A 14,077-nucleotide genomic window follows, 5' to 3' on the forward strand; every position below is an offset into this window, starting at 1 on the left:
GACAATAAAGTCCTTTTCTTTTTCTTTTTTATTATTTTTTCCCCCCTAGTGTTGTAGGGCAGGATGGCTTCGACTGAAAGGGAGACGCTGTCCCAGGATGAGCTCCGGAAAAGGCTCTATCAGACTTTTAAGAACCGAGGGGTGCTGGACACGCTGAAGGTGCGCTCTGTTCGCAGCAGGGTCCTGCCCGAGGTTTGCGCTCATTCACTTGAAGGCAGGGGAAGCCACGCCACATAAATGTGCTTCTTGTTCTCCCCAAATGCACTATTTTAGCCATATCCTAATTCATATTCAGCTTTTTTAGCCAGGTTCTTCATTGTGGTTAGTCTCACAGTCTTCTTCAGGCCTGTATCAGGTCTTTGAGAATTTCCACACTTGAGACGGAGGTCAAGCAGGAAGGAGAATAAATGAGAATATAGCGTTGGAAAGGATTTTTTAGGTCACAGAGTCTTTCTTTTGCCTACTATAAGTAAGCACACTGTATGAATTATCCTCCTGAAACATTAAGTTCCGTTTTAAAGATATTTGAGCTGCTTGTCTGCTTATTCAGGAGAATGTCTTAGAACATGTGGTTCTTGTTGTTGACAAGAGTGAAATTTTGTTCTGATGTATAGCCTGGGTTTATTTATGGTTGTTCTGGCCTTGTGCTAAAAATATCCTTCAATGCAAGTTGCTCTAACTCTCCGTGATGATTTGTACTCAGCTGTCATACCTTTTCTTCAGCGTTCTGTTGTACAGTGCCAAGCAAGTCAGGGTGCAGTAGTCTTATTGCTGGTTACCCCACTAGTCCTCTGTGTCACTTTGAGGTCTTTCCCCATTTTTTAAAAGGAAGTGGAACATGATTGTTGTGAGCCTTCCAGGCAAATTTTAGAATGGTATTAATTTTCCCTGGTTTTGTGCAAAAAATAGTGGAAGGCAGCATATATCTCTTTCTAAGGCGTGTTACATTCATAGTGCTAGTCACTGATTGACACATGCACATCTTGCTTTTTCCAAATAATACAGCCTGTGTGTTACATCACAAATACTTTAAATGCTGAAATGTTTTATTTCTTGCAGTTTCAGTTTTGCCAATCTGTAAACATCATCTGACTGCATTTTTTAATGATGCGTTTGTGTCAGCAGCAATTTTTTTAGCTCTTGCTTTTTACGTCCAGTTGATTAAAGTTAAAAAAACCAAGATCTATATTCTAAGAACAGCATTCATAATCTTATGGCCAAGAAATCCCTGTTCAGGACAACTTGTTTCTCCCTCAGTGATTTCCATACCAAGCTTGCAATACTTGAACCATTTCTTGCCTTGTTTGACTTACCTAATAGTCTGTCAGGTGGCCTGCTCTTTAACTCCATCGTATTAAAGATGTTGTAGCTTTTCTGAGCTGAAGAATTAATACAGATCTTAATCTTATGGATTCTGAGCTATTTCTTATGGATTCTTGTGGATTTCGTCTTTTAATGAGAACACTCTCAACTTTCTCGTGGTCTTGCCTGACTGCTGCTGGCAGGGCAGGTCTGAAGCTCCAGGTGTGCTGAATGCCAAACGTATAACAACCTTTCCCATAGTAGGGATGGAGATTCAGCCCCGTGTTTTCCACTTGCACTTTATCACGAGATGTAGAAGAGGTTGTTAGTCTTGGCTGGTTTTGAAACAAAGTTCATTGAAACTGGACAAGTTCAGAAATTAATAAGGAAAACAATTTTTTCAGTTGTCTTTGTTTCTATTGTCAGCCTAATTTCTGTAGAAGGCCATGCTAAAGTATCAGGCTAGTCTGATGGTCTGCCTGTGTTAAGTTCTGTGGAGTATTTCATCCTATTTTTGGCAACGTGCTCCTTCTTTAATCGACTTTGTCACTGCTGCATACCTGCTGTTGAAAGCTTAAAACACTATTTCCATCATGAACTTCTAGGATGCTGTAAATGATTTGTGTAATTATGTGTTGAAAATTATTATTTCTTCCTTTTACAGGAGGGAGACTTTCTGATTTTAGACTTCTTTCTCTATTGTAACTCACAGAATTCAAATAAATAAAAAAAATACAATTCAATTATTATTTGCCTGTAGGCTTTTTTGATTAGTACTCTTGAAATTGAGGCCACATCAGCCAGAGGGAAGGAAAGCAGTGATCTAAAAATGGAGCTGGGGGTACTAGAGTGGAGTTTATGTGTGTTCTTGACAGAGAACAATACTTCTTTTCCATCCTATGTTTGATACTCCTTGTGGGAAAGTCAAAGATTACTTTAGCCACTGTTAGTGTTTTAAAGAAAGGCGCAGTGTCCTACTCACTCTTCTGAATTTTGCCGGTTAATCTGCCTGTTTCTGTTAGCGTAGGTTGTAATATGACACGTGCAAGTTAAATGAAACAAGTAACAAAAAACAAACGTGACTTTGGAAAAATAAAATCTCTTACTGAATAACATGTGAACTGAGAATATCGTGTCTTTTTTGTATCAGACGCAGCTCCGAAACCAGCTCATTCGTGAACTAATGCACCCAATTTTGAGTGGAGAACTTCAGCCACAGGCTGTTCCCAGTGAAGACAGTTCACTTTTGAGCACAGCTTCCAACAGTTTGGTGGCAGATCATCTACAGAGAAGTGGCTACGAGTATTCACTTTCTGTTTTCTTTTCAGAAAGTGGATTAGAGAAGAAGAAGGTAAGCGTGGTAACTTACCTCTTCTAGGAGCTTTGCTTTCTGGGACTTGTCGTATTCTAACAGAATTGAAAATACTAAAAAAAAAAAATCCCCTTTTGTGGTAGTGAAGTACGAACCTAATTTCTGATGATCTCTGTAACAGATTTCATTGTTTGGGGCTGTTTTCACAAATACTTTAAATTGGCAGTTAGCAGAAGGTGCTGCTCTGGACAGACACAGCACAAACCTCTCTTAACCTTGCGCTTGCTTCCCCCATCACCGCAGTGGGGCATGACTGTTGGTGAGGCTGCGTGACAGCGCTCTCGGCGAGCTGATCCTGATTAAAGGCAGCCTCTTGTTTGACCAGTTCCCCAAAAGCATGATTCGTGGTCAGTGAAAGCTCCTCTGACTACAGGCTGCCCTCCCTTTGTTTCTCTGTGTGACAGGTCATGAAGTTTCTAACTGAAAATGAGTTTTTTGACCGAGTGAGAGGTTAGTTGTCACTCAGGTTAGTGAGCTGATCTGATTCATGTGATAAATCAAGAAAAGAGGCAAGGGAAGTAGCAAGTGTGTATTCAGGGTGAGGAGGAAACAAAACTATCTTTTCACAGCTTGAGTTGATCGTGAAACTGCATGCTGGCTGCTGTGCATCTTAGGTAGTAGAGAGAAGTAAACGTACTAGTAGCATAGCAGGCCTCTGAAAATACTTTTACAAGGTGATAAATGGATCTTTCTTGAATGGAAAATATGCTACAATTGTAAAATAGTGCCTATTACATATTTGAGGTTATTTTAAATTAGTTAATCTTTCTAGCTTATATCTTTTTTTTTTCCCCCCTAAAGCTGTGGACTATGCAAGATCTTCTTCAATTAATGAGGATCAATCCAAAATCCAGTCTTTATAAATCACTGGTAAAGTTATTTTAATTTTGAAAATAAGCTTTAATTGCAGTTGTGATAAAACAGACTGGCTAAAACATCTTTTGTTTCTTACAGACTTCAGGAACTCAGAAAGAAAATAAAGGTACACGATGTTTATATATGGTGCCTACGAGGATGATTGTATCAGCTTCATTTTTATTAAGAAGCGAGCAATAGAGATTTTAATTTCTTGAGTGTATATTGGTATGGAACAATACAGATTCCGTGAGATTTTGAAACTTGTGGTACACCGGGATGATGAATATTGTGTTTCAGGATTATCCAACTTCTATTTGTGGTGTGGATTAAGTGCTAGCATTTACCTACAAAATAAATTACTTGAACATTAGAAATATGAAAAAACCCTGTAATTGGATGTTAAATATAAGGCTCTCTGGAAGCTTTTCACGCTAACTGCATCAAACTCACATTTTGGGTTGTGACTATAACTGACTGTATTAGCTTGCATAACGTTCTTCAAAAACTAGTTAAAGATTTAAATGACTTTCCTTTGGTTTATATCAGAAATAATTCTCGTGTCTGTGTGATGAAACCTGGCTATATTGTATTGCCTAAAGGAGCTTGATCTTCAGAAACTCTTGTTGCCTAATGACCTCATAATTAAAGTAGTAGTAATCTGCTTTCTCAAAACGTCAAAGATACATGGATAAAAGGAAAAGTTGCTAAAGGACTGCTTGTGCAGAATGAGATAGACTGGGTTATACTTACAATAAATTCTTGATAGTTTACTGGTATTGTTTTTTACTTAAATACTTGATACTTTCATAAATCAGGGAAGTTTTCTTGTACAGTGAAAATTACGTCATTAATTAATAGGCTCAAATTCAGTTTTGGTATGAAATCAGAACTCACTAATATATTGGATCTTGATAGGTTTTCTTATGCAGATTTTAATCGGACTTACAGAGCATCATCTAAGTAAGGAAACTCAGGACACAGAAACTCAAACAATCTCGGTGCCACCTTACAGAGAATCTCTTGGTAAGTGCAACCTCTGCAAGGAAGTCTTCCCCAGATATTTTCATATTGGTGAATGGTATGGATTAAAAAAGTTGTATGAATGGTGTTCATTCATCACTTACTCAGATGCAGCCTAGGGTAATAATAAGTAAAGGTTATACCTATCACTAGTACATTGATTTTCTAACCTTTCTTAAAATAAGGCAAAAGTTCTGTTACAGTTATTATTATTTGGTTTTGATCACTCGGATGTTTTCTTGGGCATCTAGCTAAGAGCTATAACAAACTGTGTGTGTTACGTGCCGAAATATGTTCTGGAAAAGATAGTTGTAAATGCATGCCTTGCTGCTCTTTCTACAGTAGTGTCTCAGTGAAATTAAGGCGTAGACTGGAAGTTCTTGAAGTATAATATGCATGTTACTAGTAATGCGAAAATGCCGAAAGTTGCATGCAAAAGAAAATTCCTGTCCATCGACAATTAAGAGGATGTATGACTGTGTAATACCACAGGTAGTGCTTAAACAATGAAGTGCCTCCTCCCAGGTATATGTTGCGTGGTGTAAAGCTGATAAATAGCATTTCTGTGCTGCCTCTGCTTTTGTACCACACTGCTCTCTCTATGACGGTGCCACTTGGGTAAACTGAGGACAGAGACACAGGGCCCTGCAGTCTTCAAAAGGCTGGCTGTGGGGACTGCTTTGAAATTTTGATGGATATGTTGCTCTTTTTGTAGCTGAGAAGCTTCAGCTGATTGATGAACAGTTCGCAGACTTTTATCCCCAGCAATACCAATCTTTAGAAGTAAAACTTTGTGAATATAGAAAAGAAATAGAGAAGCAGCTTCAAGCAGAAATGAGTCAAAAGGTATGACTTTGGCCATTGAATTGGTACAAGAACTGTTTCTTATTTTGATTGCTTTAATTTGGCAAATTTTATTTGCTCTTTGATTATTTTGTTTTATGGAGAAGTGTTTATTCTGCTTAACTGTACTATTCATTTTCCTTCCCAGTTAAGATTTTGAAGCTTGAATTTCAATAGAATGAATAGCAACTGAGACGTGTGAATTGCTGCTGAGCAGTTTGACAGATAGTAATTTTAAATACTGATGAGAATTTGTGTACTTTTTCAAAACATTACACATAAACACTAAAATCATAACATACAATATTATTAATTATTACCAGTTTTTTTTCTATAATTGAAGACAGCTCTCGGAGAATTTTCCTTCTTTTTGTGAATAAAATTAGATTATTTGTTCTGTCACATAATCCCCATGCCTGAATAATGGAGCAGAGAGAATATACTGCAGTTCATTTAAATATGTGTTCTTTTTTCTATGAATTTCTGTTAAGATCAGTCGTTTATTTGGATTTAAAAATAGTAATCTGATAATAAGTTAAAAATCTTAGACACAGTTTTAAAGGCATTCATCTGCATACAAACTGTTCGAGGAAATGAGTCATATTTATTCAGCTAGACAAGTAGAAGGACAGAGAGTTAAAACTCCCAGTGTATTTTACCTTCATTTTTCATTTAGTCTGCATTCCCCAATAGTGGAATAATTTCCCCATACATCTTTTTAGTACATAAAACATAAATGTTTGTTGTTAAGTTTGTCTCGGTTTAAGCAAAGCAGTTGCAAGAAAGGAGATTGGAATCTTAAAACAGTTAGAAATCACTTCTAAATTCAATTAACTTTACATGGATTCCTTAGCAATGTGATGTGAATTCCTATAAGACACTTCTAAACCAATTTGTGTATGTACAAGTCATGCTATACTGTCTCACCATTTCTTTAATTTTTTACAAAATTTTTGCCCACAGACCTCAATTCTTTGATCACACATTCCTACTGTGTTTTTTCCCATCTTTAACATTGCTTTCTCTAGTCTCACAATTTTTCTGTCATTCCCTTTTTATTCTTTTTCTCATTTCTTCTCACACTTTTTGTCTTGTATTTGCTTTACACTTTCTTTCAAATCTTTATAATTCTGTATAACCCAACTTGCTCTCGCACTTCACACGCTGTGAGGCGTGTTCCCTACGAGTCTTCTGTGCAGATGCAAGAAGCACACTTTCCTGTTAACACATATTTACTTTTTTTTTTCCAGTTGCACTAAAAACTCTGTGAATGGAGACTTCTGTTTCCATAACCCTCTTTACATGGAGTTACATGTTCTGCATTTTTTTGCGTTTGGCACTTTCTTTTTGTGTCCAGTGGAATTTCTGTTGTTCCTTAGAGATTTGGGATGGGTCTACTTCTGCCTTTTCTTGCGTCTCCAGTCTAAAGTGGTTCTTTGGGAAACAGTGTCAGTGAAGGAATTAAAGAGTGTGGCCGTTCCTTAACTGTAAGCAAATTATTGCTCCTGCAGTGTGTTTTTCTTCATAGGCCTCTGCTTTGTCTAAAGCTATTAGTTTTGGGATGCCAGATAAATACATGAAACCCATATGAGACCCACAAACAGTACGTGCTGCTAAGATGCTTTTATCACAGTTAGGTATTTTCATCGAATTAGCTTTCTTAGCAAGAATTTCTAGTTGGGTTTTAGAATTGTCTGAGGATGGATTTTCTTTGTCAGTTTGATGATGGCCCTACTTAACTCTCTCGTCTTCCGGTATTTAAAAGCTAGAACATTTTAAAGAAGTTGAAATAGCAAAGATTAAAATGGAGGAGAAAGCACAAACCCAGAAAGAAATCTCTGAACTGCGTCATGAGTTAGAGAAGACACATCAAGCAAAGTCTGAAGCCTTGATTTCTCGTGAAAAGAATGCTATTGAGAGGCTTCAAAAGCAACAAGAGGTAAAGTTTCAAATGATTTTTGCTAATGTAGACAAAATGATCTAGTGAGTTGGTTAAACTGTTCTTTTGTCTTTGGGAGATTTACCTTCAGATCTTACTTGCCTTATGAGCGAAAACTTTGAATTTACTTCTGTTCTCATAACTAAGTGAAGACTTTTGGCAACTGCAAGAATGGGTATGGATAAATATCTAAGCAGAGTTGTCTAGAAAAGGAACAGTTCTGCAAGCTAGACTTGAAAGATTTAAATGTAATAAATACTTTTAAATATCTTTTAATAACTGATGAATTCAAGTCACTGAGATTTCTTGAACAAAGTTGAACGTAGCTTTTAGTTACACTATAAATTCTTTCAGTTGCTAAGAAGGACTCTAAATGGAACATACAGTTTGTGTGGTACAGATATGCCAGTTCTCTATGTCATATGTTGAATATTGTTAATAGCCACTGTCTTGATTGTAAGCAACTATCATTTCATTTCTTTTTTTGTTGATGAGTTACTCCTTTGTGCTGTTAACTCTTGGTGTTTTGCCAGCATAGGCACTGTTACTGCAGCACACAGTAATTAATATACAGTTCTGAATTGCTTCTCCCAGTCTTTATTACTTCTCAGTTTTTGGAATAATGGCTTGCTTGCTGTCCTGTTGCCTGTTTGCCTAGCGACACGCTGGCTGGCAGCAGTAGACCTTCCTGTCCAAATAATAGTCACCCACAAATGCTAACCACATTTTTGTGCTGGTGTTGTGAGATTGGGTTTTTGTGTGTTTTTTGGGAGGTGAGATTTTTTGTTCTTTTTGGGGATTTTGGTTTTGGGGATGTTTTTACCCCCTGAGAGCATGTGATGTTGGTTAACGAAGCAATCATACAGGTCACAATGCAGATTATATGTAACCATCTCCACTGTTGACCTCCTTCTGATCTGAAAATTAAATGTTGTATCACTATGGTCCATTGAAGCTTACAAGAAAACCATCTTTTTTTATGCTACAAGTCCTTTTCTGTGGGCATGAAATTAATTCAGTAATTAAAAAAAAAGAGACAACTAGATCAACATATCCATCAAGTATTGTTTGTGAATCTTGGGTTGTTCTTGTCAGCTTCTGCACTCACTGAAAATTACATGCTACATTTACCTGGGAACTCTTTTAACAGAGATCAGGAGCTTTACTGAGTTGGAGTATATTTACTTTAAAGGTAGAAGGTCATTTAAGCCTTTACTAAAATAACTTTATGCCCAGGAAACGGGGCTTGACAAACTGCTCTGTTTTGAACCAGGTACAGCAGCTGAGTCGTTGAGCAGTGTCAAGTGCACAACTTGCCAATTTGATATGGGCACCTGTACAGCGAAAGAGTAATTTTCTTCTTCTTAGGCAATTATTTCTTTGGAGATAAATAATGCCTTGTGTGCTTAAGGACAGGAAGAGCTATTTTTTATTAATAAGAAGATATGTGACTTTTGGTATTGGCATGTTCATCCCTTAGAGAATCCCGTTTACAGTTTGTTTGATTTCAGTGAGTTAAACTGCAAAATCCGAAAGACTGCTGTTTGACTCAGGTTCAGTTTTAAGTGATATTTTTTGGCATCTGTTTTTCCAATTTTATTTTTATGAAGAACCTACAAAACTATTGTTTATTAAAAAACCAGATGTGTGAATGTGCTTATTCTGTAGTCTTTTTAAAACAATTTTTCCTTCTACATAAGTTTTAATCAGTGCTATTTCTTAAAAAGAAAAATGTTTACAGGTGGCCAGTAGTGACAATTTTACTCAGAGTAAAAGGAGAACGGGAGTAAAGAACAACTACAGTTGATTCAGAACATTATTTCAAATTATGACTGTGTAAATAATACTGATTATTAAGACCAATTACTGAAGAAGATCCTTGAAAGTCTGAACATGTTAAAGAGTAGATACCTGTATGAAGTGTGAAGTAAACCTATAGATAATATTTTGTGATTCAGATAGAGGCAAAGGAAATATATGCTCAGAGACAAAATCTCCTGAAAGATATTGAAGTCATAAGGACCAGAGAGGCGGAACTGAAGCAAAGAATTGAGGCATTTGAAGTGTAAGTTGCTGGAGGGCATATACAATATGATGTTATTGTCCTTTTTCTGGGAAGCAGGCTTCAAGATGTTGCAGCTTCTATGACATTGAAATAGGTTATATATCCCGGAAGTTGTGTTTCACATTTTGCCAAGTATTGTACACTGTCTGTATTAGCAGGGATACCTCATCCAAAAAGTCATTTTGTTGTGTTTTGTTTTTTTTCCTGCACCTCCTCATCCAACCAAAGCAATGCAGCATCAGTTTGGAGGCAAGGAGCCAAATGTTTGCTTTGACGTGCTTAATTTTTTTTTAAAAAAACAAACAAACCTGAAACAGCACAGGCTATAATCCTAACACTCCTGAAGCATGTGTCTGGTATTTTGTTTCTTTAGTCTTGTTGGAGTTTTGTTTGACTTGGTCTTAGTAATATTAGTTTTCTTTGGTTAAATAATAAAAAGAAAAACCTAATAAACCATTTCTAGCCAGATTTTTAATAGTAGTTTATGTCATTACTATATAAACTCTTTTTTACAGTGAAGCGAGTATCCTGCTAACAAAAACTTGGTGTTTTTAACAAGCCAGCAGAGGGTGCTGTTAGAGTAGCATGCTCAGCACTGTCTCCTCTAAAGGCTTTCTGGTGTGGGAAACTGAGCCAGGGTTAACCCGGGATAGCTGCATAATTGATTGGTACTGGATTTTAAATGGGGCAATTTAGTTTGTGTCACATGTCCTTGTTCGTAATGAATTACAGTGACAGATTCTGATGATTATTTTGAATTGCTACAGTGTTCCAAGCAAGTACATTACCCTTTGATGCCTCTAAATGTTATTTGAAAACAAGAACAAAACCTGAAGTTTTGCCTTTGTAACTGGTCATTGTCTGTATATTCACGGGTATTTCAGCACTCAGAAACTTCAGGAAGAGAAAAATAAAGCTGTTGATGATGCGCTTCGACGTCGGGAAGTTGCTGTGAAGAACACAGAGGAGACATATGACCAAATGTTGAAGACAGAACTCTTAAAGTAAATTTTTCTTTTGTTTCTAATAGGATGACACATGACACTACTTCCTCTGAAAACAGGGTAACGAAGTCTATAGGGTTTCTTTTGAAGAGTGCAACAAAGCATGGACTTTGCAAATGTGCACTCGTTTTTTTGTTTTAATTAGCTTGAATTCTTTACATTATTGCTTAGCTCTTTGCAAGAAAGACAAAATATTCTGTTAGGTTCAGGAAAACCTTTTAGTAGAAAATTCTTTTTTTTTTGTTATAGGTTATATTATTGTTGTAGTTTAAATTCTGTGTTGTTATCAGGGGAAGAGATGTGATGTTAGTTGTATGCTTAGACAAGAGGATGTGAAGCAGTATTACCCATTTCATTTTAACTGTGATTAAAAGAGCTGGCCATTTTACAAGTGCAGAAAAGGCATAGAGGGGAAATCAGCGTTAAAGAGATGTTACAGGTTTCTTGGAAAAAGGATGAGAGGCACACTAGCCCATTGTACAGGTAGACTCTTACCTTTGCCTCTGCCCATTTTTGGAGAGGGATTCCATTGATATAGATCACCCTTTTTTATTGACTACTATCTGCTTGAACATGGTTTCAAAGAATTTGCTTAGAAATGCTCTTTGAAAGCATGAGACGTCATCTGTGACTACTTTTGAGGTGCTGCCCTGGATATATGCTAACTTTTGCAGTTCTGTTTTCTTGGAGCACCTTGATCAATGGAAGAGTTGCTTGATGCTTCGGTGCCAGCACGTGCTCTCAAGGCATTATTACTCAGGGGTGTTTGATGGCCGGAATCAGTCTTCCAGTTACGCCTATAAACCAAATGACTGGTGTATCATACTTTTTATTGCAAGCCGGTGAACAATAAGTATTATCTGTGTTCACGTGTCTTTATTTAAATCAGAGGAAAGATGGAAGAAATAGATTTTGATAAGGATAATTCCTCTGCTGAAACTGAGTAGATCTGAGGGTTTTGTCAAACAACAGTGAAACAGAACTAACTGACCCACCTTGGTATCTTACTTTGTCTAGTCCATACCACCTCGTTACAAATAATGCATGTAAAGTGCTTTTGGTTTATGAGGAGAATCAAATTGTTTTAAGAATGAACTGCTGCTTAGCTTATTTTATCAACACACAAAATATTTTAGACATGTTGCAAATGATCAGAAAGGTAAAATCTGTATCCTTTTGTCCCAAATCCTTGATGAAGAGTAGCAAAGAGCTACTCTTTATTGTATAGAAATAATAACGCTTGTTAGAAAAGGAATCTTCTTTTTATTTCAGCAGTAAACATTAAATGCCATGATTGGGAGAAGGATCTGAGTGGTCTGGACCATTTGCAAATTGCAGGAGGACGGATATGGCAAAATCTGAAAACATTCATAATCCTATAATCTATGTCCCAGTCATGCAAAATGCTGAGCTTTCTTAGCTCCTGTAAATTTCAGTAAAACCAGATGGTAAAGTTGGGTGACTGTTGGGCTGTGAAGAGTTGTGTACCTGGGCAGTGCTCTGCATCTCACTGGTGGTCGAGGAGCAGAGATCTTTTGGGGCAGTACGGGGACCTGGCCTGCCCAGTGCCTTCGTCCAGGATCTGGATGCTGGCACAGGGCATGCTCACCAACTTTGAACGTGAGGCTTCATTAAGGGGAGTGGCTTCCCCAACAAATGTCAGAGCTTCAGTTCAGGCTTTGACAAACGTGGAGATTGTGCCAACATAAATCTTATGAATTTTAACAAGGAGATCAGCAAAGCTCTGCGCTTGGGGTGGAATATCCCTACGAAGTAGTATAAATGGGGGAAAGGAGTTGACTGCAGAGCTGCGTTTCTGAAGAGGACGTGGGAGTTACAGCGAGTGCCAGGCTGACCATGAGCCAGCAGCAGGCTCTGGCAAGTGAGGCCAGAGCCTCACCATGTGTGACATTAGTGGCACACATCCCCTTGGCCAATGGGCTGAGGGAAGTTATTATCCCCCTGAGGTATTGGTGAGGGCGATGCTAGTAGTACTGTGCCAGGTTTGGGTTCCCCAATTCCAGAAAGTCATGAAGAAACCAGAGAGGGCCTAATAAACGTCTGTCAGGATAGTCAAATGTGACCTCTGAGTTCATGTGGCAGGGGGCATAAATTGTGGCTTGGGAGGTTCAGCTTGTAAATGAGAGAGAAAAAAGTTTACTGAGAGGGTAGTGCAGCGCTGGCACAGGTCATCCAGGGAGCTGGTGGAATATGCATCCTTTGAGGTTTTCAAGACTTGGCTACAAAGAACCACAGCTGACCTACTCTAGAGTTTTCAGTAGCCTTGCTTTTTGGGCAGGTGGTTGAATGAGGTGATTGCCAGGGGCCTTCCCAACCATTTCAGTGGCTCTGCAATAACTAATTTTGTCAATAAATAATCATGTGATCATAGTTTAGTCTGGGAGAGACTGGAATTTATGCAAATGCATGTGTCCGAGTGCACGTGCATTCTTTGGGAATACATACTGCTTTTTACTTCTAGATACCAGCTTGAATTAAAAGAAGAATACATAGCCAGAACCAATAAAGTTACTGAAGATGAGAAAAAAAATAAAGGTAACCATCTGTCTGAGGCTAATTATGTAGCTGCTTATCTCTAATAGTTGGCAAAACACTATTGTTACTAACCAGTCACGGTGTTCAGTAGGAGTGGTGTAAGTGACAGAAAAGCCATCAAAATAGATTTTTTTGAAAACATGTAGCAGGATCCATTGACAGGTCAGCAAGTCCTTGCTGTTCAGAATGCAGTGGGACCCACAAGCTGCTGCTTTGCACAGAATCTGCAGAGCGTTTTGCTTCTTGGTTTCCTGTCTCCTTCTGAAGTCCTACTAGCTCATTCATTCTCTAATTGAACTCTGGTACAGTCTGGTACCATACCTTTGAATGCTTGCCAGTTTCTACATTTGTTACACACAAGATGTTTAATTGGAGCTTGAGCAAGAGAGCTGGGACAGATAACATGTTTAGACTTCTAAGTGAAAGGCATGTGAAAGAAATTGTATATCACATGCATACGAATTTGATTTACTTAATTCCAAAGGAGTGTATGTGTGTATATGTATGCACAGTGTGATTGACTTAGTTTTGAAGAAGTGTGTATAACATTCAGTCGTTTTTATGTCTTGAATTAAATTGAATGTTGGGTTTAGCAGCTTAAACTGTTGGTACAGTAATACTCTACTAATTTTAATTCAGCATTTGTAATCCTCTCTGTAGAGAAAGCTATGCTTTTGCATGAAGAAGCTATTGCTGTTAATTCGAAAAAGGAGGAACTCAAGCAAGCCATATCACGCACGAAGGAGCTTGAGGTAATTGTAAACATGAATTTAGATATACTGTATTCTAATTAGTGTATTTGAGGTACATTTAAAAAAAATGTGAAATGAAAATAATTGTTAAGTAGTACAGCAGTTCATAAGCTTCTAAATTGTTCTTTATCTGCAGCTGGATTTGGAGTCAGTGAAGGCCCAGGTTCTGTTGGTGAATAAACAGAATCAATCATTGACAGAAAAACTGAAAGAGGTATCAGACTATCCTTTGCTAAAGGAGGAGAAATTGGAGCTCCAAGTGCAGAATAAACTACTTAGGCAACAGTTGGATGAGACTCGCAGTGAGAACCAGCATCTTCGAGACAGTCAGTGTGAATGATTTAGTAATTTTCTTGTTTGTGTTTC

The 14,077-nt window shown here is 37.7% G+C and overlaps 1 protein-coding gene across 1 annotated transcript in view; it reads left to right on the forward strand.

The window, feature by feature from the left end:
- The first annotated feature begins 63 nt into the window (after nucleotides 1–63).
- The window catches only part of OFD1 (oral-facial-digital syndrome 1), a 20,645-nt gene continuing 6,631 nt past the window's right edge, over nucleotides 64–14,077 (forward strand). Inside the window, 12 exon segments of the mRNA XM_009879387.1 lie at nucleotides 64–159; nucleotides 2,453–2,653; nucleotides 3,476–3,544; nucleotides 3,629–3,656; nucleotides 4,448–4,555; nucleotides 5,268–5,398; nucleotides 7,161–7,334; nucleotides 9,293–9,399; nucleotides 10,284–10,403; nucleotides 12,886–12,959; nucleotides 13,620–13,711; nucleotides 13,848–14,037. Coding sequence (XP_009877689.1) covers nucleotides 64–159; nucleotides 2,453–2,653; nucleotides 3,476–3,544; nucleotides 3,629–3,656; nucleotides 4,448–4,555; nucleotides 5,268–5,398; nucleotides 7,161–7,334; nucleotides 9,293–9,399; nucleotides 10,284–10,403; nucleotides 12,886–12,959; nucleotides 13,620–13,711; nucleotides 13,848–14,037 — 1,390 coding nt within the window.

Source organism: Apaloderma vittatum, unplaced genomic scaffold, assembly GCF_000703405.1.
Source record: "Apaloderma vittatum isolate BGI_N311 unplaced genomic scaffold, ASM70340v1 scaffold40770, whole genome shotgun sequence".
Taxonomy (NCBI): domain Eukaryota; kingdom Metazoa; phylum Chordata; class Aves; order Trogoniformes; family Trogonidae; genus Apaloderma; species Apaloderma vittatum.